Source organism: Octopus sinensis, linkage group LG2, assembly GCF_006345805.1.
Source record: "Octopus sinensis linkage group LG2, ASM634580v1, whole genome shotgun sequence".
NCBI lineage: Eukaryota > Metazoa > Mollusca > Cephalopoda > Octopoda > Octopodidae > Octopus > Octopus sinensis.
The window spans coordinates 152,982,375-153,009,400 of NC_042998.1; the positions used below are offsets into that span (position 1 = coordinate 152,982,375).

The window sequence follows — 27,026 nt, forward strand, 5'->3', positions numbered from 1 at the left end:
GGCCATCTCAGATATGCTCTCAAATGCCTGGATAGCCACTCTGGCAAGCTATGCAGACGATACGAAAGTCTCGCAGAAAATACAGAACCCCAGCGATGTTGCACACCTGCAGCAGGAGTTGGACTCAATCTACAGATGGGCTGAGGATAATAATATGCAGTTTAATGCTGAAAAATTCCAGGCCCTGTGCTACCAGCATCCAAAACTGAATATTAAACTTACAGGATACACCGGTCCACAGGGAATTTCAATCCCAGAGCCTAAGTCTGTGAGGGACCTGGGTATCGACATGAGTGAGGATACCTCTTTCCAAGTGCACATTACCAGGATGGCGACTAAATGCAGACGACTGGCTGGATGGATCCTAAGAACATTCAGAACCAGAGATAAGGAAACCATGATGGTCCTCTGGCGGACATTCGTCCTCAGCCGCCTGGATTACTGCTCACAGCTATGGTCACCCACCAGTGTGAAATTAACAGCGGACATTGAAGCAATCCAGAGAAGATTCACAAAGAAGATCGTCTCTTTGCAACAGCTCAACTACTGGGAAAGGTTGAAACAGATAAGACTCTACTCCCTGGAGAGAAGACAGGAGAGGTATGCAGTAATATGTATCTGGAAGACCCTGGAAGGAATTGTGCCAAATTTTGGCATTGTAAGCTACACCAATGCTAGAACGGGACGACACTGCATAGTGCCAAAGATCCCAGCAGTGCCATCACGCTTTTGGACCAGCTACTGCAACAGCCTGGGTTTCAAGGGCCCACAGCTTTTTAATATTCTCCCAATGAGTCTGAGGAACTTGCACAAAGTAGATGTAGCGGTTTTTAAATCAAAGCTGGACATCTTCCTGCCGAGAGTCCCAGATGAACCTACCTCACGGCAAGAGGTGCAAATGAGAGTAGCTATATGAAACTCCATTCTTCACCAAGTGCCACATATGAGAGGAGGTTCTTCGTAATAACAGTGTAGCACAAAACAGCGGTGCATCAGCAAGGCTGCAGCTCTGAGCTGAAACAAGAAAAAAAAATATATATATATATATATATATATGTATATATATATATATATATATATATACAAACATATATAAATGTGTATATATATATATAAATGTGTGTGTATATATATATAATATAAATGTGTGTGTATATATATATAATATATATATATATATATATATATATATATATATATACAAATATGTATATATATATATATATATATATATATATACAAATATGTATATATATATATATATATATATATATATATATACACAAATATATATATATATATATATATATATATATATATATATATATATATATATATATATATACTTTGATACTTTGATAGGTTTCGGCCATTATTGGCCCAGGCCATGTCTAACTTAATAGCACCACCTGGAAATGTATATATATATATATATATACATTTCCAGGTGGTGCTATATATATATATATATATATATATATATATATATATTTAAAAAAGGAGATGTAGAACACGAGTTGTGAGATATAAAAAAAGGAAATGAAGAAAATGCTGACAAAATACTTTAAGTAAGGGAGAGTGTATTTAATTAGGCGAAAGTTCTTTTTTTAAACAAAAAAAGAGAAAAATTGGGTTAGAATACAATGTTCATTTTTTGTGAATAATTTCAGCGTATAAGAAAAAAAATAAGAGTCTTTTACAGTCTTTTTTTATTCTACACTGAAATCTGACATTGAACTTTTCCACAAAAAACTGTTTATTACACGCTTTTACTAAATATCTTATTCTGAAACAGAACACTGTAAAAGACTCTTACTTTTTTTCTTATACACTGAAATCATTCACAAAAAATGAACATTGTATTGTAACCCAATTTTTCTCTTTTTTTGTTTAAAAAAGAACTTTCACCTAATTAAATACACTCTCCCTTACTTAAATTCTTTTGTCAGCATTTTCTTCATTTCCTTTATATATATATATATATATATATATATATATAATGGCGGTGCCCCAGCATGGCCACAGCTCATGAGCTGAAACTAGAATCAATCAATCAATCAATATATATATATACATATGTATATATATAAATATATATATATATACATATGTATGTATATATATAAATATATATATATACATATGTATATATATAAATATATATATATATATATACATACGTATATATATATATATCTATGAAGCTACCGTGAACTCTATAACCACTAAAGACACCATTTCGATGAAGAAATACGTGGGCCTTACAGAGGGTAATTTCAAGGCCAGGTTCAATAACCACACCTTGAGTTTTAAGCACTGGAATAAAAGAAAAGCGACAAAATTATCTAATCATATTTGGTCTTTAAAAGATAAAGGTGTCGATTATAACATCCATTGGAAGATTTTGGCCGCGGAAAGTGCGGTCTATGCAACATGGAGAGATAGCTTATCTGGAAAAGCAGCTTAGACCCTACTACATGTCTAAACTCAAGGACAGAACTTTTCGGATCATGCCCACATGTGACTAAATTTTTGTTACGGTTTTGGTCCCCTAAAGAAAACAGATAGAACTTGCTTTCGGATCATCATCACAAATTAGACTAAATAAGGAAACATTCTTCATTGAAAAGTACAAACCCAGACTCAACTATCCGAACTCAATAATACAGAGAAATTCACACTAAAGGAAAAAAAATTTTTTTAAGCGATTATCTCCCTTACACCAGAAGAAATCACTCACTACTTTCCCTTATTTAGAACTCTCCGTAGCAAAAATACAAGGATTACGTTATTAAAAATAAACATTAAGTCACAAGAAATTTGAAGAGCTAACTGCGAAACCGGTATTTCTTTAAAAATTATAAAATTATGTCATTTTAAGGAAAGGAAAAAAATTTTTCCAATATTCTCCAGACATTTTGATGCAAATATATATATATTTTAACATTTAAACCTTCTGTCGTTTTTTCACTCTTTACTATTTTCTTATATATTCACCCACGTGCTTTACCAAACAAACTTTCTTATATATATATATATATATATATATATATATAATATATATATATATGTTTGTGTGTGTGTGTGAGTATATACACTCACTGAAGAACTGTTCTTCCATAATGGCACATAACTGGAATTATAATTTTATCATCAATTGTGCCAAGGATGACTTTTCTAACTGTACCTAATTCTCTTTAAGAAGGAGTAATATATCTGCATTTAAGCTCAACTAAGGAATTTGGATTATGGTCTTAAGAGGTCATGGAATGCTGAGACCCTAGTTGTTAACATTCAATTCAATCATTTATTTTAAAGACCAATACTAATTGCTTTTGTTTGTTATTAATACTGTAATATGTGTTAATGAGCAAATCATTTGAAAATTTGCAATTTTCATGTAACTCTCCAATATGAATTTTCAACTAAACATTTGAGAAACAATTGTAATTTTTCACAAGAAATTAACACTTAAATTTGAAGTCATACTGAAAAGTGCCATGCACAAGACTCTCAGCTCTTAAGTTATCTTTGTAAATTTCTGCCAATTAAAAAAAAAAACAATTTTTAAAAAATTAAGATTCAAAAATTTCAAAACTTAAAATCAAAAATTAAAATTCAAGTGCTGAGTTCTGTTTCTCTTTTCATTTTACAAAACCTAAATATCGTCATCATTTAAGGTCCACTTTTCCATACTCCTATGAGTCAGGCAGAACATTTCACCTGTTTCCAAACAAGTTAATATTTCCTAAAACAGGATACATTTTCCTAAAAGATGGGAAATATAGGACACCATTTGTATGACAGGGATGCTTGTTTACAGCTACCACATGATGTCAAGAAAAGAAGACACAAACACACACACACATACAAGACAAGCTTCTTTCAGTATCAATCCATAAATTCACTCACAAGGCTTTGATTAGATGAGGAGTATAACAGAAGACACCTGCTCAAAATGCAAGGCAATGAGAGTGAACCTGAAAACATGTACTCGAGAAGTGAACTTCTTAACCACATGCCTATGCCTAACAAAGTTCCGATGCTGAAATCATACCTGGGATACACACAAACTTATATATTCAGTATATTCTTTCCACATTATGCATTCTGCTTGAGGTAAATGTCAGCTCAGTGTACAAACACAAACTCATTGAAACCTAACTCAATTTATGCCCTATACACTACCATATATCCTCATACATTAAAACTTTTCTTTCAAATCCACTCTTCAAAGACCAAGTCAACTCAACAACCTGCCTATTATAGAGATAATATCTACAGATTTTAAATCGTTACTATGCATATCCCTCAGTAACCATATATTTGTAATTTTGCATATTATATCCCATACATCTTCAATGAAATTTGTTTTTGTTTCAGTATCTGTTCTAGAGTTCCCAGTTATTTCACTTTCTCTTGATTTCATTTCACTGCCCTGGATATTAAATTCTCAAAGAATATTTGTATACTTAGATTCAGTTATATTGAGCTTTTGGTGTACATCTTATTCCTTTTGTTTTTATTCATACTTTCTATATAATTCCCATTCCCTTATATTCTTTCTGAGTGAATTAAGTGTATTATTTTTATTATCACAAACCAGCCAACTCACCAAATATTTCAAGCCCTCTAGTATTTGTTTGGTGTAGAAAACTATGGTTGGCTCAGCATCTTTCAAAGGACCCCACTTGGATCGCAAAAGCTGAGACAGACTGCCTAAAAGAAAAACAGAAATTGTCAATAAAATATATAAATACATACACTTATAAACAAATTACATATATATCTGTAAATAATTAACAAATCTACACAGCATACATAAACGAAGCGCTAATGAGGCAGTGGTGACCTACAACAATTAACATCTTTGAACTTCATAAATATTACCATTTACATATTGCAGAGCTCGCTAAAAGAAACAATGATTATTTAATTAGTAACACAAGCAACAAAGACAAAATATTACAATACAATACCATATACAAACATCAAATAACATATGTGAAGTTACATGAATGTGATACAAACACATGTATATACTCACAGATGTAATGAAATGTAGTCAGTAGCCCAAAATGAAAAAAATATATAACCTATCACAATGTTATGTAAAAGAAGAAGGAAGTATATACTGCTCTCACAAATATGTCTAGAAGTCTCAACATGATGTGACCAGACAAATATAGTGGCAAAATTTACTTTCATTTATTAAGTTAAAACATTTAAATACAAAAAAAAAAAAAAAAGAAAAGGGTGGGGCAAGCAGCAGAAACAGGGGGAAGGAGCAATGGGCCACACATAGCATTGCTGTGGAGAACGGCCAGTGACAATCACTGCAGCAGCCACAGGACTCATTTCTGAGATGGACCACCATTATCCTGATTTTGCGGAAGAAATTAGTAATAGGCTTCTTTCTGCTTATAAAATAATTTTTCTTGATGTCTCTAATTAACACAAACTAACAGTAGCTGATTTTTCTCTCCTCCACATTAAATATTCTGATACTCAGATTTATTGTTGATACAGCAAGGTTGGAGCCAGAGAATATGTCGCTGCACATCATACACCAGACTAGGGATCTTCCTCCCTCGAATGGGAAGAGGATTATTCCATCAGGGTGCTTACCATCCCTGTTGTCAAGACCTACTGGCTCCAGCTAAGATAGGAAACCAACTGTATTAAGGCCCCTTCTAATTAAGTCATTCAGAGTGGTGTGTTGGTGACATCAGCCCATGCTAAGGCTGCAAGATAATGGATGCAAACCAAATTCATCAACTACCACTCCACAACATTTGTGTGACCACTCCAATATGAGTGCACTCGTTATCTAAAAGGGTACTAGAAGATGAGGATGGCACTGAATTGAGCCATGCACTGCTATTTTGCAGCAAAGCAGAACAGAGGCAACGAAAGTAGTGCTGGTCCAATGATGTCTCAACCTGCTTGAAAGTGGCCTTCAGTAGCAAAATAGTTACTAATCTAGTGCTCTTGAAGTTATTGATAATTTATTAGGTTGAGTGTTCAAGGCTATACCACTTAAATCATGTTGTCTCCATCAATCCTGCTGGAAACACTAGATTGATTCAATAAAGTGCAGTGAGTTATAGGGAAAATTGTATGTATAATGTTTGTTTTATTAGCTTACTGCATCAAATACAACCCAATTACACACTTGAAAAAGAAAAATCTACTTTTTCTGAAAATCTTATAGATGCTTTGCCTTTACCTATTCAATGGTGATACAAAATCCAAAATAGATATTGCTCCCATTTCGAGGTTGAATATTTCGTATAAGAATGATTGTTACAGCTGTAACTCAAAACAATACAGGTATGGATAGAACAAAACAGATTTAGAGGGGGAATTGTACAACCATAAAGTGATCATACCTCCAGGGACTTGCTCCATGAAAATCTTAAAAAAACCATCTTCACTAACAGAACCAAGGTATTTAACAATATTTTTGTGACTCAGATGGGAGTGTAACTTTATCTCTTCATGGAGTGGTTGAACTTCTCTGAAATAACAAAAGTAGTAGTAGTAGTAGTAGTAGTAGTAGTAGTAGTAGTAGTAGTAGTAGCAGCAGCAGCAGCAGTAGCAGCAGCAGGTAGCTGTAGAAGTAGTAGTAGCAGTAGTAGTGACCACACACTAGAACTCAAACAAATTTTTAGCAGAAAAGTATAGTTCACTGAAGTATAACTGTACTGAATTCAAAATGAACAGAGACATAATAAAGAAAATATTGGTTTCAAATTTTGGAACAAGGCCAGCAAGTTCAGGGAGTGGGTAAGTCAATTGCATCAACCTCAGAGTTCAACTGGTATTTATTTCATCAACCCGAAAAGGATGGAAGGCAAGGTCAACTTCAGTGAAATTTGAACTCAGAATGTTAAGACAAACAAAATGACACTAAGCATTCTGTTTGACGTGATAACAACTCTGCCAGCTCATCACCTTGAGATGGAAGAAAATACTGCCAGACATTTATAAATATCATGAGCTAGTTATTATTTATTTTGTCCATAGCTCTGATTATTCATCTCACTTTTTATTTTATTTTCTTTCTTTTTTTTACAGTGGCTTGACTTTATAAATTTGCAGAGTCAAGTATGCAGCTGATTGAATTAACTACTAAGTAACTTGAACCCAGAACATAGAGGAATGAAAGTAGTGCAAGTCTAATACTCTACCTTTCCCACTACTAAATAATAATAAAGAGAATAACACAACTGAAGATGTTTAAGATGAAAGTGATAAAGTAATAACAATATAAAATGAATAACAGTGCTTCTATTTTCATTCATACTTTTTCATGAAATCTCTATAGCCATCTTCAACCTGGTATCAGTTTCCCAAAATGATTCTATTATCAGAAGCCTATCAAACATAGGCTTATCTACTAATAAATTAATTTTCTTGTGTCACGGTCTTGGTTTGAGAATTTAATCACAAGTTTTATACAACTTTGTTCCTGATTCATTAATTCTGCATAGTATTTCTGCATAAAAGTTTTATTTTGTTCAACATACCACTGCAACTACTGCAACAACTACAATATGTACCATGCCAAAAGAAAAGAAAAAACTGTTATTTAGTAACTTTCACTTTCCAAATTCAAATAAGTTTTTAATGTTATTCCTACAATAGCATGTTTCGTTACAATTCAATCTTCTCATTTCAAATATGAATAGAATTTCAAATATTATTTATTAATTTCATCTTTTTAATATTATTTCCTCTCCACAAAAATTTTCTCATTTTCTTATCAGGTTATGGTTTTTAAAAAATCCATAGTTACACAAAATATGGCTTTTTTTGAGGGAGAAAAGGGATCTTTCTTGTTTTCTTCCAACCACAAATCTGAAAATTTTCAAATAATGTATTTTTATGTAGTTTTGCATGCTGAGAACAAATATCGCATTCATTATTATAGAAAATTAATAATAAAGAAGTTAGAGGCATTCAAGTTTTAAAATATTTTAGTCAATTAATTTCAAACCAGTTGCCCCACAGCAGAAGTCAAAACTGCTTGTTGTAATGGCAACTTCAGTGTATTATTGTTTACTCATACTGCTGTGGATGAAAGAACTGACAACTACTAGGTTTTGGAAGGTGGAATAAGGGATTGGTATCACTAGTGCAGTAGACTATAAAGATTATTTATGAAAGAAATGCACAGATTTGTCCTGCAATCCAATGAAGATTTGGTGATGGTTTCAGCAGAATTGCTGAAATAGACAAAATCGTATTTTCTCCTCGAAAATACAACTGGGGTTTAAATACTATCTGAACAGTAGGTTTTTGACAAAATATGTTGTGAAACTCAAGAAGTTTTTTGCCTTTTCAAGATCATGACACACTCAAAGATTGCATGTGACAATGAATTCTGCCAGGAACAACTATCTAAATGACTTGTAGCATGTATAGCTGCATATTCCTGAGACACCAGCATACCAATTTCACCATAGAAATAGTGTTGGATTTGTGAACTTGTAAAATGAGACAAGAAGAAAGAACTTGGGGCTGTCTCAAGCAAGGGAATAAATGGTAGTGACACTCATCATTCTACAATAGACTCATATCTCTGCAGGTTTATGTGGTGCCACAAATATGAAAAATGTGATCTCTTTGAAAAAATATTGATTTATTTCACCATTGTTTTCCTTTATTAACAGTTTACATGGTTTCGTTTCATTTTCTTTATTATTTCTAGAAGGTTGAAAGCAAGATTAATATTATCATTTAAATTGTATTAAAAACAATACATATCTTCAAGTGACTCGAATAAAATGAAAAAGATGTACAGCTTCTTCCATTGTATTCCAAATGTAAAAAATGAAAATATTAATTATTTCAAAACTGGTTTCTTTATTAAATTATTTTTTAGTTTTTAAAAACAAAACCTGAATAAAGTTTCTTCATTCCTTCTTTGAAAATTTCTTTTTAAAAATTTAAGGTTTAGTCATGTCTTTAATTTCAAAAACTTATCTGCAATTTAATTTTTATGGTTTCTTTTTTGTATTCCTTTTCAAAAATCTGTTTATGGTTCCATTGGTAATCAATGATGCATTGGAGTTGCCATGGCAACAAACATTTGACTTCCACTTGTGAGGATAATTCATTTCATTTCAATGGTTAAAACTACATAACTTTAAATGTTTCTAACTTTTTTATTATCATTTTTTTTGAGAAAAATGAATGTGATTTTCTTCAACAACATCAAAAACTACATCAGTATGGAAAATTTGGAAACAATCCATTAGAAATAGAAAAATCTTCAAGTAGTGGGGAACAAAAAACTAACTTAACAAGTGAAACAAATGGAACAAGTATAAAAGACGTCGTCTGAATTTTTAAAAACCACTTTTCTTCTTTAAAAATTTATATAAATTAGATTTTGTGATGAAAGTTCTGATATAGTAAAATAGGTCACGAGAGTTAAGTACAGCACTTTAGCTTGGCTTGGCTTCATGCTCTTGCTTGATAGGAGTGGGCTCATTCTAAGTTAATGGTCCCAGAAGCGTCATCATGCGTAGAGCCAACCAAGTCTACCACTGCTCTCCGTCATTGGCAGTCTTGTGCCAGCCCCTATGCATGCTCCAAGATGAAATCAAGCCTCTAGAGATCTTCCCCAATCACATCCAGCCATGAGAGGAAAGCCCTGGTAGGATGATCTAAGAGGATACAGAGGATATGTCCATACCAGCGCAAGCAATAAACAGCTATGAGGTACGAGGCTGTGGGCTGATGAATGTGTGCACACAATTCTTTGTTGGAAATATGATGGTACCATCCAATGTCCTTGGTGGTTCTTAGGACTCTGCAATCAAAGCCATTGATACTTTTTGCCAAGGTCTTCAAGAGGGACCACACATCTGCTCCATAGAGGAGAATGGAGAGGACAGGTTTGTAATAGATGCGAAAACCATCAACTCTATGCTGCCTTCATCAACCACAAAGCAACTTCTGACACCACTGACTATGCATCCCTCTAAAAAATTCTCAAGCTTATGGGTGCACCTTCCCAGATCTCCACCCTGATCCAACAGCTCTATAGCAGTGCCAAGATCTGTGTGTGGGTGAACGGGAAGGACTCTAACTGTTTCCCCATCAACAGCAAAGTAGACAGGGCTGTGTGACCACCCCTGACTTCTTCAATTATGTCATCAATTATCTGATGACCAAGTGTGTCTTTGACATTGTCTTAAGGAACTACCAACTTACCAACTAGAGTATACAAACAATACCATCTTATCCAGCAACTCGATCATCCAGCTCGGGGACATGCTGACCCTTTACAGAAAAGTATCAGCAAAGCCTGGCCTTCAGTTGAGTTGGGCAAAGATCAACCTGATAAATGTCAGAGATGGCCTAGACTCCACTCCTCTTCATATTGGCATCAATGTCATGGAGTTTGTCAGCTCTTCATCTGCTTGGGTTCCACAGTCACCAGCAGTAAAAACCTGACCCTAGAGATCAACCACAGATGTGGTCTGTCTGCCAGGGATCATGTACACACTATGGAAGTACAACAGCAGCTAATATAATTTAACATAGAAAATAGGAAAAAAAAAGAAAAAACACCACTATGTTATAATTACAAAGAAAATTATTTACTTACTCTAAATTCTTCTCAGGGACTTCTTTCACAGCTATCCTAACTTGAGTATTTTTGTTTCGAGCAGCATAAACCACACCAAATGAACCTCGACCGAGCACTATCTTGCGGTTTTTATCATCATATTCATACTGAAATGAGTATACATACATACACAAGTGTAGATGCACACACACATATATATATACTCACACACACACATATATATCATTCCAATTATGCAAAATTGTAATAAGTCAAAACGTTTCAGAAAATGAAAAAATAGTTTCACCACTCCATTTCTTTTGATATTACTAACAGTTTCGGCTTAACAATAACACTTTGGTAGGTGCATATAAAATTGTAACTCCATGCATGTATGATATTTTCAGTCAGAAATATTTTTGTAAAACTGCTGTATATGGGGCTAACTACATTAAAAATGCTAGACCGTTGTACTACACTATGACAATTTTCATCTGAAACAGCTGGAGATATGATAGTTTGACCAAAAGAACCAACTATTGCAAGGGAAATTAAATACTGAAAAAAATGCATTTGGCCAAATTTGGACATACAATGATTTAACATAATAGCAATGATATATATATATATATATACACAGACATGACAGAAATAAATAGACACCCCATAAGGTTATATTTTTTTTTTTATTAATGGGCATTTTTTTTTTATTAATGGGCATTTTCAGGTTCTATATGTAACTGTTTAATCATGCCATGTACAAAAGAAGCCATTGGAGCTGTCTGAATTTCAAAGAGGCCATATTGTGAGTCAATCTGAAGGTGGACTTAGCATAAAATTGCAGAAAAACATTGGGATCCCACTTTCTACAGTTAATAGAGTGATTTGTGCAATTCACCAGAGAGGGAAAGGAGTTCACACCACCTTGCCCAGGTTGACCAGGGTCCTCTGACAGGACCCTTTGCTTTGTTAAGAGAAGTGTGGAGGATAATCCTTGTTGCAAGGCCTCTGACATAGCAAAACTAGCAGATGTCAGTCCCAGAACAGATGTCAGGTATATTTAAAAACTTGGCTACTATGGCAGAGCAGCAAGAAGGAAGCCACTTCTTCAACCAGCCAATATGAAGTGGAGAAAAGATTGGGCTAGTGTGATGGTGGAGAGGTCACTAGTATTTTGGGACACTGTCATATTCTCTGATGAGACCAGATTTGCTGTATTTTCTGACAGTAGCTGAGTATGGGTCTGGAGGCTCTGATCAAGAAATTGACATGAAAAGGTTGCAGCCAACATCATCATCATCATCATCATTGTTCGACCGTGGTCGAGACAATGGAATTTACCATGTTGCGCCAGACTTCATGGTCCATCATAGCATTACTGAGGTCCTGTTGCTGGATGCCTGTATCCCTGGAGATTACATCAGGGTAGAAGAGTGTGCGCCCTCTGGTGTTGCGAGTAGATGGCTTCCAGAGGAGAAGAGTAGAAATTACTTCTTTTTCAGCTCTACAACAATGTCTAGCAAACTGGACTCTCCTACCCTTCACAAGAGATGACACAGGTGGTAATTTCCCATATATTTGCATTTTAGTTGGATGGCGCCTCCACGAGAGATTTTGAGCTCTCATAAGGAGGCAAGTGTAGGTTCCATCCAACCGCCTCTCAAGCTTCTTTGATAACGTCCAGGTTTCTGAGCCATATAGTAGGATTGGTTCGACTGTGGCTTTGAATATTTCAAGTTTGAAGTTTCTACTTAGATTTGATGACCAGATCTTATGCATGTCATTACAGGCTGACCAGGCCATACCCTTTCTAGTTAGAAAGTCTTTTCCAGATGATGATATGTATGACCCAAGATATTTATAATCAGAAACCATATTTAAAGGTGCACTGTTGAGAGTGTGGATGATGCAATCACTGTTGGACAGGCACTTGTTTATGTATTCAGTTTTGGCCTCATTGAGGTAAAGACCTACACAATTTGAGGTTTGTTCAAGAGATTGTAAAAGAGACTGGGCATTGGAGAGAGAATCACTGATAAGAGCGATGTCGTCAGCAAAGTCAGTGTCTGTCAAGTACTCAGCTGGGTGTCTGGGACTTCTTCTTGGTTTTATTTCAAAGCCCTTGCCAGAGATGGTATCAACTGACATACGTAGCACATAATCAACAACAATGATGAAAAGAAATTTCTTTTCATCATTGTTGTTGTTGCAGCCAACAATGAAATATGGTGGCTATTCTGTGATGGTCTGGGGAGCAATTTGGAGCAATAGTCAATCAGAGCTGGTGGAGTGTCAGAAAAAGATAAATTCAGATAAATATGTGTCCATATTACAGAAAGGACTCCTTCCAATCTTCTCCAGTGGTGAAATGATTAAATAAGACTCTCTATTCATGGAAGATGAACCTCCTTGTCAAACAGCTAAAAATACCCAAGATTGGTTGGAAGAAAATAGCATTAGGAAGCTTCCCTGGCCAAGCCAGTCACCAGATATGAACCCAATTGAACACCTCCAGGGCATAATGGACAGGACACTTCATAAAAAGTACAAGAAAGCACCCTCAAATCCAAATTTTTTGAGATTACTAATAGGACCCTAATAGGCATGCTACTGATAGCATGCCTATTAGGGTCCTTGCATTGAAAAATGCAAAAGGCATGTCTACTAAATATCAGATATTCACACTATAATAATTAACAAATAATTTTAAGTATAATGCAGCAAATGACTTTATAACATCAACGATCCACTTCTCACTCTTATTATTGCTCCATTTCTTATACTCTGTGTATGTGTATGTATATATAAATAATGTATAGAACTTAGTTCTATATACTTTTAAGGGCCATGCTGGGACACCGCTGCTTTGCTACACCGTTATTACTGAGAGCCTCCACTAATATGTGGCACTTGGTGAAGAATGGAGTTTGATGTCACTACCCACATTTGTCCCTGTTGCCGTGAGGGAGGTTCATTTGGGACTCTCGACAGGAAGAGGTTCAGCTTTGAACTGAAAGCATCTACAATCACTTTGTATAGGTATCTCAGGCTCTTTGAAAGAATATTAAAAAGCTTTGGGCCCCTGAAATCCAGGCTGTTGCAGTAACTGGTCCTGAAGCACAATGGCATTGCTGGGATCTTTGGCACTGAGCAGTATCGAGCTTTTCTGGCATTGGTGTAGCTTTCAATGCTAAACTTTGGCACAATTCCTTCCAGGATCTTCCAGATGTATATTACTGCATACCTCTCATTCCTTCACTCCAAGGAGTAAAGTCTTAACTGTTTCAGCTGGGGAAGCAGTAGCTGAGCTGTTACAATGAGATGATCTTCTTTGTGAAGTTTCACTCGATTGCTTCAAGATCCACTGTTAATTTTACACTGTGGGGTGACCATAGCTGGGAGCAGTAATCCAGGCAGCTGAGGAACCATCATGGTTTCCTTTTCTCTGGTTCTGAACGTTATCAGGATCCATCTAGCCAGTCATCTGCACTTTGTTGCCATCCTGGTAAGAGGGTATCAACATTCATGTCGAGACCCAGGTCCCTCACTGACTTAGGCTCTGTAATTCTAATTCTCCGTTGTACACTGTAAGTTTCATATTCAATTTTGGATGCTGATAGCACAGGCCTTGGAATTTTTGAGCATTGAACTGCATATTATTAACCTCAGCCTATGAGTAAATTGAGTCCAACTCCTGCTGCAGGTGTGCAACATTACTGAGGTTCTGTATTTTCTGCGAGACTTTCGTATCGCCTGCTTAGCTAGCAAGGGTGGCTATCTGGGCAGTGGAGGGCATATCTGAGATGGCCACTATGAAAAGCAGTGGTCCCAAGACAATGTCCTGAGGAACACCACTCACTATTTGAGTTTTCTTTGAGGTGGCTCCATTGGCCACCACTGCCTCACTTCTATCTTTCAGAAAGTCATGTAACCACTCTCCAAGTTTTCCAGTTATGCCGAGATCATGCAGTTTGTGGCATATCATACCATGATCCACTTTATCAAAAACTTTTGCTAAGTCAAGTTATATTACATCCACATTTGAGTTGTTGAATAACTGCCTCAATACCCAGTCATAATGTTGTAAGAGCTGGGTCAGGCAGCTCCTACCTGGTCGAAAGCCATGCTGGGTATCACTAAGCATGTTGTTTTCTTCAAGGAATGCGATTAGTTTCCCTCTGACTATCCATTCCATGACTTTGCTGATGTGTAAAGTCAGAGTGATAGGCCTATAGTTTTTGGCATCTGCTCTGCTCCCCCCTTTATGGATTGGGCATATTATTCCCTCATTCAGTTTGCTTGGCAGCCTGCCATACTTTAAATTAGAAAGCTAAGAACAGTTGTGAACTGAAAAAAAAAAAAAATTAGGTAACTTATAACAGTAAATTTAGGTTAATTAAAAACATAGACCTAATTAAATAAATTACTAAGTGTTTTTCAAAATTATATATTTTGACACCAAGTCTCTTATCCACACTCAAATAAGAAAAGGAATTAAAATAAACCAAACAAATAACCAGGATTGTTAGATAGTAGAATAGTGATAAATCTGTTTGTAATTTAAATAAGCACAAGCATGGTTGTGTAGTTAAGAATGATGCTTTGCAACCACTTGGTTTCAGGTTAGTCCCACTGTGTAGCACCTTGGGCAAATGTCTTCTAGCATTGCCCTGTGATGACCAAAATTTTTTGAGTGAATTTGGTAGCCAATAACTGCTTTTTTTGTGTGTGTCTTTCTCCTTGTCTTGATATCTTATGCTAGTTACAAACTTCATTATACAAGTTTGGTTGCAAGCCTTCATGAAAACATACCCTAATGTGGTGAAAATATTATCTTCCTTGGAAACATAGAAATTCTGTCCCAGTGAAACTCATCTGACCCATGCAAGTATGGAAATGTAGGCATTACTGCTGTTGTTGTAGGAGGAGGAGGAGAGAAGCTGACAGAAAGCAGGGAAGTTTTACAGAGCTCTCATTCCTACTTCATTGGATTGTATCTCCATATTATACTTATTCTGTCTACCTATTTATAGATAGGTAAACAGAATTATTTAGAATTTAAAAAGATGGCTATGATGATAACAGATTAGCAATCTCTTGAAAATAAGATCAATCTCTAAGAATCAAACCAGCTGCACTTTTCTGAATAAGGAATTCAACAAGACATCTAGCTCCAGCTATAATCATTGCTTCTCTTCCAATCCCAATTTATATAACTAGAATAATCCATTGTTTAAAAATGAGAATACCTCATAACAGCCATCAGGTTCCTCAGTATCTGTGACTTGATTTTCGTTGTCTACCATTTCACACATTAGATTATAAAACCTGAAAAATTAGAAAACAGATTAAAAGCAAGAATATAAGAAAACATAAGAGTTTAAATTATTTAAATTCTTACATATAAATGTTTAAAAATATATTCTAATCGCATTGCAAAAATGCTTCTGAGTTGAGTCCTTTTAACCATAACATAATTGAAATGTATACATTATTGTCTATATTTATATTCATTTGCTAGCTACCAAGTATGAAACATTGAACCTTAAGATGAGTGTAGCTAATTTTCTCTCTGTCTCAATATGTAATATAACAGTTCCACTTGCAAAAGCCATGCTTAATCCATGTTTTTTACTAGTAATTCCTCTGGAGCCATCTTAGCTTCTCTTCTACAGTGTGTAATCTCGTAACATATATATATGAACCGAAGTGTTTGTATATATTTAGTCACTTTGGTATTAAAATATAGAATATATGTTGAGTTATCTATTGCCCTAAGCAAGTATTGTAGTATCTAATACCTGCTTGTGTACCTGTTATGCTTGCAGGCAAATATACATGCCAACCGTCTAATTTTTCAGGTATTCCCCATCTGCCTGTTCACTCTTTTCATCCCATCGGCATCCTTAGAATTAGCATACTCCATGTAGGCACAATGAAAAGTAGGTCTGGAGAGTTGTGGAGATGCTAGGATGAAGGCATGTAGATGTGTGTTGTATTCAAGAAATACGGTGAAGGGGAGCCTCAGTCAGGTTCCTCACAGGCAAAGAACTTAGGTATAAAATCTGAAAAAGCAACAGTGATGAGGCAGAGGGTGTGGACATATTTTCAGTTGAGAAATGGGTAAATAATGTGAATGAGGTAATCAGTGTATGCTGAGATTAGTTTTGCCAAGTAGAACAAGTATTATTTCTGCCTCAGCTCATCAGCAGGGACTGCCAGATGAACAAATAAATTGATTTTTAAACTATGGTGGTGAATTCAATGGGTATGTTAAGCAGCATCCAGATGGCTTCACAGTGTACATGGAGGCTATGGTGTTGGTTTCCAAAATGAGGATAGAACAAAGCTATTGGAGTTTTATGATGCAGATGACCTAATAATCTGGAAACCAACCAGTCATTTGATCACCAGCCAATCTGAAGGCCACACAAGTCAGATTGACTACATTCTCACCAGAAAGCAGGGTAGACAGCTGTTCTTAAATGCAAAGACTTTTCAAGTAAAGAATGTAATCCTTAACATAAGTTAGTTATTAGTGACTTCAGACTGTGAGCTAAGATTCCAAGAATCAAACTGGTCTGACAAACTAATACATAGAAACCAGACTTTAAACCAGCCACAAATGTAGAGCAGATCATATCATAGGACAAAAGCAACAGGTATGAAAACATTGGAAGATCTGGGTAGTAGAGAACTGTACCAGGGAGCTAGAAGAGAAGTGAGTAACAAGTATATTTAGCTAGGACCAGAAAAGAAGTTAATGAATGCTCTTTGGCATGAGGACCAGAGGCTTGGCAGGTTTCAGATTGCAAGACAGCATATTTGAAACAATTGCAGTATTGTAAAAGAGAAGTACAGTCAAGTGGATGATGATAGACTTTCGTTTAGAGACTGAAAAGAAAAAGGCATGGAAGCATCAATATGAAAGGTTGCTACATGTGGAAAATGCATGGAGAAAAGAAAGTCTCCCTAGTAAAGAACCAACAGAGTTGATAGCATGATAGACAAGACAATTAACCTTCTCCACATTGTTGTTACAATTTGTTGCCTGCAAGTTTTATCCCCTGTAGCTGCAGGTGCATTTTGATGCCTTGAGAAGAGTACCTAAAATAAACACATCACTAAATTTCCAGTCCTTTAAGCTGTAAACATGCTAAACAGGCTACTTTTGTTTGAAAACGAGGTTAAACTTCCATTTTCTGATGCCATTTTCATTGTTTATATACTAACCATGAGGTTAGTATATAAACAATGAAATGGCTGCTCCTACATTTGAAGCTTTTTTGGAAGAAACCTTGTTTGATTTTGACTCAGATGATGATTTTGAAGAATTTACTCAGGCAGATACTCATGGTGATATTATTTGAGGTGATGATAGACAGTGCTTACAGTTATACTGAGAATGATGTATCAAGTGGATACTATTGTTCATGGCTGGCTGATTTAAGGAAAGTACTGGCCCCAAGGACGTACATTTCTAAGGGGTAACTCATTTGCCTATTCCTTAATGCAGTGCATAAAAATATTATTCATCTATTTCTTTATCAATATACAAAAAATTAAGTCTGTACACACAATACAATGAAAGTTATAACGATTTTAAAACAGTAGGTGCTCATGTCTTTTGTTCCCTCAAAAATATTGCAGTGACAAGGAAAACTATTCTAGGGGCAAATTAGTGTGCTAAAGGTGAAGGACATGAGAACAGGGAAAGCTCCTGAACCATAAAGAATTACCACTGAGATGTTTAAGATATCTGGCAGAGTGGGATATGGCCAAGTCACTTGTATAGTTAATCAGGTTGTCAAGGGAGGAATCATACCCAACAATAGGTGTAACTGCATCATAGTAAACTGCTACAAATATAAAGGTAATGCCTGAGACAGAAATAATTACAGAAATATTTAATTGCTGGACCAGGTCATGAAAGTTACCAAGTGGGTCACAGCTCAACTAATTAGGAAGGAAGTTAACCTAGATGAGATGCAGTTTGGTCTTGTGCCAAGGAGAAGCACTACTGACACCCTCTTCCAAGTAAAGCAACTGTAGGATAAGCATTTAGCAAAAACTAAACTGCCATATGTGGCATTTACTGACATAGCGAAAGCCTCTGACCGAATCCCTCACTCCGTCATCTGGTGGTTGTTGCAGAAGAGCTAGGAGTAGATGAGTGACTGGTGAGAGTCATCCAAACTGTGTATAGGGATGCTGTCTGTAAGGTGAAAGCCAGCAATAAGTATAGCAAGGAATTTAGTGTGCAGGCAGGAGCTCACCAAGCACCAATTCTGAACCCACTCTTGTTTATCATGGTCCTCCAGGCCATAACAGAAGAATTTAAGTCTGGTTGCACAAAGAAGCTTCTCTATGCTGATGATCTTGTTTTTATAACTGAAGCTACAGTAGAATTAGAGAACAAATTTCAGGTGCAGAAGCAAAACCTGGAATCAATGGGCCTTAGAGTTAATTTAGCAAAGTACAATTAAGAAGCAAATAAATTATTAATCCTTTCCAGGAAATGGCCTTGTCTGATATGTAGAAAAGTCATAGGTAGAAACTTTATAGTGTGCTCAGTGCTAGCTATGGATACATGAGATGCAGTGGAATCACAGGTAGGTTGACAGAGAAAGTAGTCTTATTGCAAGGACAATAAACACTAAGAACAAACAGGAAATAGATTTCCACAAGTACCTTGAGAGAAAAGTTGGACCGTAGAAGCATCAGATGCAGTGTGCAAGAGAGACGATTGCACTGGTATGGTCATGTGGTGAAAATGGATGAGGATAGCTGTGTGAAAAAGTGCCATACCCTAGCGGTTGAGGGAACCTGTGGAAGAGGTAGACCCAGGAAGACCTGGGATGAAGCGGTGAAGCACGACCTTCAAACATTAGGCCTCACCGAAGCAATGACCAGTGACCAAGAATTTTAGAAATATGCTGTGCTTGAGAAGACCTGGCAAGCCAAGTGAGACCATAACCTGGTAGCCTAAACCAGGGATGTAACCAGTCCACTTATGCGTACCTTCCCTTCATTGGACACTGCTTGCGTAGACCTGTTGAGGCAAGTGAAATCAGAATTGAAATCAAATTCCTTGACTGACATCCATGCTAGTGGAGCACTAAGAGCACCATCCGAGCGTGATCATTGCTAGAGCAGCTAACTGGCATTTGTGCTGGTGGCACATAAAAAGCACCATTCGAGCTTGATTGTTACCGTGTTGCCTTACTGGCACTTGTGTCGGTGTGCAGGTGACATATAAAAAAAAACACGATTTTCTGTGACCGTTGCCAGTACCGTCTGACTGGCCCTCGTGCTGGTGGCACGTAAAAGCATCCACTACATTCTTGGAGTGGTTGGTGTTAGGAAGGGCATCCAGCTGTAGAAACTCTGCCATATCAAGATTGGAGCCTGGTGCAGCCATCTGGTTCACCAGTCCTCAGTCAAATCGTCCAACCCGTGCTAGCATGGAAAGCGGACGTTAAACGATGATGATGATGATGATCCCTAGAGGTAGTAGATAATTTCTGTTAACAGTGAAAGAGGATGGTCTGAAAGTGTGACATCTAGAATTAGAACTGGATGGGCAAAGTTTAATGCTATTACTTTTGTTACTAACAAAGAGTGAAAGATACTTGTGTACATGGTAGGGAAACATAAGCTCTGAATGTAGAAGACATGTAAAAGCTTGAAAGAAATGAAGTCAGCATGCAGTGTTCATGTACAACAAAGTGTAAATGTGTTGAGAGAAAAATTGGGTATAAGAGGCATCAGATGTAACATGCAAGAAAGAAGACTGCACTGATATAGTCATGTGATGCATATGAATTATGACAGCCACATAAAGAAGTGTCAATGTTGAATGTATTAGAAAATATGTTGTCTTTTGACCTTTTATACATACTAGGCTACCCTATCTTAATCTTTATATATATATATATATATATATAAAATACATACATATATCATTATTATATCTGTTTTACATGCTGGCATGGGCTGCACAGTTTGATAGGAGCTGGTAAGGTCAGTGGCTCATTGTCTATTTTGGCATGGTTTCTACAGCTGGATGAGGCACCAGATCCAGTGCTTTTAACATGTCACCAGCCATGTAAAAGTATATATGTGGCATCACCACTGATAGGGTTACCAAGTAAATTACCAGACAAAAACCTCCTCAACTGAGAGGAGTGAGTAGTAATGAGTGAGATGTTGGCTATGTGTCAGTTGATAAGAGATTAGAAGTATGTAGAGACAGAGCTAGGTCCTGCTGTAGAGACAGTACAGAAAGGAGGTGATTTGTAGAGACAGCAGGTGGGGGAGATAATGGAAAATAGAAGTAGTTCGGGCTGAGGAAGGAAGTAACAGAGAGATCATGAGCATGTTGTATGCACCTATTCTGCTCTCAGTTGAATGTAAGGTAATGGATGTTATGCTACGAAGTATTAAATCAGAATTATCAGGTATTTACGTTCTGTATGAATACTTTTTTCACCCCTAAATATTTATAATTGAATATGAATTCCTTAGTTACTATAATTTATTAGTTTCTTTTACATATTCTTAGCTTATGCATGTGTATGCAAATATAGTATTGGTATATCCCATTTATGTTCATTAGAAATCAAATAAATAAAGAATTTTGACACTACGAATATTTATTTTCCCCCACTGTATATTAACAACTTCAATTGTAGGAGACTGAGACTACAATGATGATTCATATGAAGGAAATAGTCTTGCACTGCACACCTCCTGACAAAAGATTTGTCAATGCCATCACACTACACAAAAGAAGATTCATCAACAATGTACAGCTAACAACTCAGAGTTACAATACTTTTTACAATACCTTTCTTGTTTCTTCTACTATGGATATAATGATTTCTATTTCTCTAGACTGGCATGTTGTACACTCCTCTGGTTGAGGCCATGAGATACTCTGTCAAAGGTTTTCTCCAGGTCAACAAATATCAAGTACAATAATGGGGGGGAGTTGAAGGGATGAGTGGATGCATGTGGGTAGACAAGCATTGACCAAGGTGGTTTAGGATATCAATTCTGTTGCGGTGGATGAGTTTTCTTGAGTACAGCAAGGCACCAGATATCTATCCTTTGTCAGCTCATTTGTAAGGCTCAGTGTCTTGAGATCAGCCTTCAGTACTTCAGTGACGTTTTACTGGGTCTTCTTCCATAATTCCATTCACTTCAAGTGATCAGCACATCTTTATGCAATTGCCCTCATCCATGTACATCACATGACCAAACCAACACAGTCGTCTCTCTTGCACACTACATCTAATTCCTCTCTCTCAACATACTAGCACTCTGTTGAACATGCACATACATGGCACATAAGCAACAGTGCAAACTAGCTTTATTCCTCCCTAGTCTTCACGTGTCCTCTGCCTTCAGGGCCATATCTCCCTACTGTGTAGCATTGCTGTTTGTACACAAGCATCATACAATATTCCTTTCACTTGGAGCGAGAGACCTTTGGTTGCCAACAAAAGTAACAGCTCTTTGAATTTTATTCATCCTAAGCAATTACACACTCAGTACATCCTCCTCCCCTGCTAATCAGGTGGTCACCTAAGTAGCAGAAATTATCCACTACCTCTAAAGAGCCTGCAAGGCAAATAAGAAAATCAATTTCTTATGTATCTGTAGATTTTATCGTTACATTGTAACTTCCATTGGTGCACCATATGAAATTGTTCTTACACCTTTCCTACATATTAAGTAGGGGTATTTACCAGAAGCGGGTAGAGTTTCTGTTTTCTTGATCACTAGAACTTTGAGCTTTGCTGAGTTAACTTTAAGGTTATCTCATTCTAGGTTCTGCTTCGGTACCCGGAATTTCTTTTCTAGTTCTGTTACAGATTCTGTTATGAGAACAAGATCATCAGCACATTAGCAGTTCCCAGAGGCAGCTGGTCTTGAATTCCTCTGCTTTAACCTGGAGGACAATGATGAATAGGAAGAGACAGAACCAAGACCTGATGAACACCTACCTGTATACTAAATTCATCATTGTACTCCTGGTCAACTCTTACCTTATTAACAAATCATTTGTCTATACCTAGCTTCCTCAGAAGCCACCATATCTCACAGAAAGGTACTCTGTCAAAGGTTTTCTCTAGGTCAACAAATATCAAGTACAATGATTTATTCTTAACTCAATATTTTTCCTACAATTAACTGACTACAACGATAACATCAATAGTGTTTCTCTATAGCACAAAGCGAAAGTGCATTTCAACCAGTCTAATTCAGTTCCTAATTAATTGAGCTACACAATGATGACTCATATCAAGATATTTTTATCACCTGGCCCAGCAATGAACATAAATTGGATATACCAATACTGATGCCACTGTAATTATTTCTAAGGCTCACCCTTGTAGCAGCTGACTATAATGCTACTACACTGGTCATTTGGTGATAACATATTCCTGAATAACCTTAACTACATAAGTGACTAGATCATATACTTCTTCACCAGATATTTTAAGAAATAGATATTTCATTTCAAAATAGAATACAGAAAATTTGCCCAAGATACTATGTGCAAACAGTCCATAAGACATAATAGTATATAAACTATGAGATTAAATTCAATATATGTTAACATCCATGCAAGGCAGATTTTGTTAATGCTTACAACAAAAAAGTGGGATGTCAGACAAATGATTATGTACTCTAGTGTTAACGGTGATTCCCATTTTAGTTTAGTAATAATACATTTCAGTTTCACAGCGAAGAAGTTTATTAAGTCAATTACTACTAAGAAAATTAAAAAATCCTTTCAATAAGTACTAAATCAGATGTTTCACAATAATTTGTCTGTCTTCTACTCACATTTTATTAAATCCAGTATATACCAGTGTTCAATTATATCTCCCATACTCTTACCTCTATACAATGGGGGGAAATAAATATTCGTACATGTCAAAATTTTTTATTTATTTGATTTCTAATGAACATAAATTGGATATACCAATACTATATTTGCATACACATGCAAGATTTCCCCTAGATCTTTAAGAAAAATTAAGCGAAGAATTGAAAAAAATGCACTGATCACCAGAAAGGAGTTGCAAGAAGATATGTTAGCTTCAGGGACTAGTGTTACACTACAAACAATCAGCAATGAACTTCGTAGGAATGAACTGAAGTCATGCTCTCCTAGAAAAACTCCGCTGTTGACTGAAAGGCATAGAGATGCCTTTTAGTTTATGAATTTTGTTTATGAAATTTATTTATGAACATAAAGATAAATCTGATACATTCTGGGAAAATGTTTTATGGACAGACGAGTTGAAAATTGAATTGTTTGGACGAAATTTACGTAGCCATGTTTGGAGGAAAGATGGTACTGCCTATTTGCCGAAAAACACAATTTCAACCCTAAAGTTTGGAGGTGGCAACATCATGGTGTGGAGGTGTTTCTCTGCAAATGGTACTGGCAATTTACATGTGATAGATGGTAGAATGAATGCAGAGATGTACCAAAATATTTTGAACAATAATGTATGGGACTCTGTAGAAAAGCTCCAGCTTTGTGAATGGTGGGTTTTACAACAGGATAACGACCCTAAGCATACAGCAAAGTCTACCAAAAAATGGATTGTCAATCACAATATAAAATTATTAGAATGGCCAAGCCAGTCACCTGACTTGAACCCCATTGAAAATTTGTGGCGTTATTTGAAAATTAAAATTCATTCAAGAGTCCCAACGTGCATTGCAGATTTGAAGAAAATTTGTCAAGAAGAATGGGAAAAAATTCCTAAAGAAACATGAGAGTCATTGATTAAGAACTACAAGAAGAGATTGGTTGAAGTGGAACTAAATAATGGTTATGCTACGAAGTATTAAATCAGAATTATCAGGTATTTACGTTCTGTATGAATACTTTTTTCACCCCTAAATATTTATAATTGAATATGAATTCCTTAGTTACTATAATTTATTAGTTTCTTTTACATATTCTTAGCTTATGCATGTGTATGCAAATATAGTATTGGTATATCCCATTTATGTTCATTAGAAATCAAATAAATAAAGAATTTTGACACTACGAATATTTATTTTCCCCCACTGTATATTAACAACTTCAATTGTAGGAGACTGAGACTACAATGATGATTCATATGAAGGAAATAGTCTTGCACTGCACACCTCCTGACAAAAGATTTGTCAATGCCATCACACTACACAAAAGAAGATTCATCAACAATGTACAGCTAACAACTCAGAGTTACAATACTTTTTACAATACCTTTCTTGTTTCTTCTACTATGGATATAATGATTTCTATTTCTCTAGACTGGCATGTTGTACACTCCTCTGGTTGAGGCCATGAGATACTCTGTCAAAGGTTTTCTCCAGGTCAACAAATATCAAGTACAATATTTTACCTACAATTAACTAACTACAACGATAGCATCAGTAGTGTTTCTCTATAGCACAAAGCGAAAGTACATTTCAACTAGTCTAATTCAGTCTAATTAGCAGTTCCCAGAGGCAGCTGGTCTTGAATTAGCACTTGTTTTCACATTATCTTTGGTATGTGTCACTTCTTTCTACAAGCAACAATTTATGTAATTTAACCTTGTCCAAAAATTATATCAATCTGAAATTCTATCTCTGCATTTTTTACACTGATGTTAATTTACAGATCAAACTAGATACTAATCACATCAACCTCACAAGTTAAGACTCTACTCATCAGCTAAATAATAAAACCAAATGATAACTATTTAGATGGTGGTTAGGTAACTCATAAATTCTTTGGTATGGACATGTGAAGTGATGATGACTGCTGCATGATACAGTGCTATCAGTTGTTGATAGGTCACAAGGAAAAACAAAAGATGTGGGGGGGGGGCTCAAAATCTTAGCCTTCTGAAATTTAAAAAAAATAGATTATCGATCTTTTATGTGATGCAGCAGCAACAGTCACATGTAGACACTACACACACTGACACAGGTGATTATTGGTAAGTATTGGTAAGTAGAGTAACAAATTCAACCAAACCACATATGATATCTCACATTGAAAAATTCTGTAATATATTACATGAGAAAAAATAGAAATATACATATAAAATAACATATCTCTACAAATGTGGAGATATGGAATATCAAAACCAACCAGATGTTGATCAGTGTCTGCAAGACATTGATACACAAAAATATAGCACTTTCTTCTTGAACAATACTTGCATCCCTTGTCTATATTTCCCTGGCATACAGTAGAACACATGTTAGCTGTACACTGATTCAAGAACAAAGAAAAAAGAGAGACATCCATACATATTTACTCACCGAGTGGCCTGTACTGCAGATGAGAAATATATGTGAAAATCGTCAGAATTCTGAACATACAAAAGTATTGCTCGTGAATCTCTTTTGTAGAGACTGAAAAATAAACCCAGAAAAACAAATTATAGGCCTATTAATAGCTGTGCTGTTAGAAATTAGGATTCTCCACAATTTAGAATTTAATAAAACAGCAACTACTGTATACATAATGATGGACATGTTTGATGAAACAGATAAAATATGAAAAAATAAAATAAACACTAGTGACAAACTTTTCTAAAAATTTACATATATGGCAAATAGAACCAATACATGCACAAGTATGTGTTTATGCATGCATACCTACAACTATTATTTAAAATAATACATGTTTACTATGGACTTTCTGTAACACATGCACAATGATATACAGTAAGTAGCTGGAATACAAACATCAAGAAGCATTTCTTGTAGCATTTGTCCCCATTCTTGTTCAGTGTCTGCCCTCATTTAATTGTTAACAATTTTGTACTGTAAATTTTATCTTTTAAGTATTCTCATAAAAAAATATCTAATGAATGCAAAAGAGAAAGGATTTGTAAGGAAGTATAAAAAAATTCATCATAAAAAAAAGACTGAAATTCAACATTGTTGTATTTTTCATAAAATAGGCAAAAAGTGAACCACTCCCAATTTAAACTCACGAAAACAAAAAAATTAATAGAAAATGAGAGTGGTTAGAGGCAATACACATTAAAAACATCAACACTTAAGGTATATTAAATATCATACAACATACATATTTGATTTTAATATGTTGATATTCCCCCTTTTCTCTTAAACACAAACAGCACATTTACTCTATATTTTCAAGGGAAACTACAAACATAACATAAGGCATGACTGACTTGTTTTCAACTAAAACATATAAAGTTCAGACACAAAATATACACACTGCACAGACAATCGGTGAGTGTGTGTGCTTTTTCTGAAGAAAAAGCATAGGATTTCTAATGAAGTACGAAAAATCCATGCTTAGTTCTCAGTGCTCTCCTATTCACTATCCTCCACGCCATAACAAGAATTCGAGACTCACTAATCCTGGGAACTATTATATGCTAATGATCTCACTCTC

General features: G+C 35.6%; 1 protein-coding gene across 1 annotated transcript in view; it reads right to left on the reverse strand.

Annotated features, from left to right (window-relative positions):
- LOC115226339 (mitogen-activated protein kinase kinase kinase 5) overlaps window positions 1-26,792 on the reverse strand; it is a 315,276-nt gene extending 288,484 nt beyond the window's left edge. The window contains exons 1-6 of the mRNA XM_029797343.2: window positions 26,752-26,792; window positions 25,916-26,008; window positions 15,835-15,913; window positions 10,625-10,752; window positions 6,393-6,520; window positions 4,616-4,719 (exon numbers count right to left, since the gene is read on the reverse strand). Of these exons, the coding sequence (XP_029653203.1) occupies window positions 4,616-4,719; window positions 6,393-6,520; window positions 10,625-10,752; window positions 15,835-15,913; window positions 25,916-26,008; window positions 26,752-26,792 (573 nt within the window). The remainder of the gene's footprint in view (window positions 1-4,615; window positions 4,720-6,392; window positions 6,521-10,624; window positions 10,753-15,834; window positions 15,914-25,915; window positions 26,009-26,751) is intronic.
- Window positions 26,793-27,026: the final 234 nt, after the last annotated feature.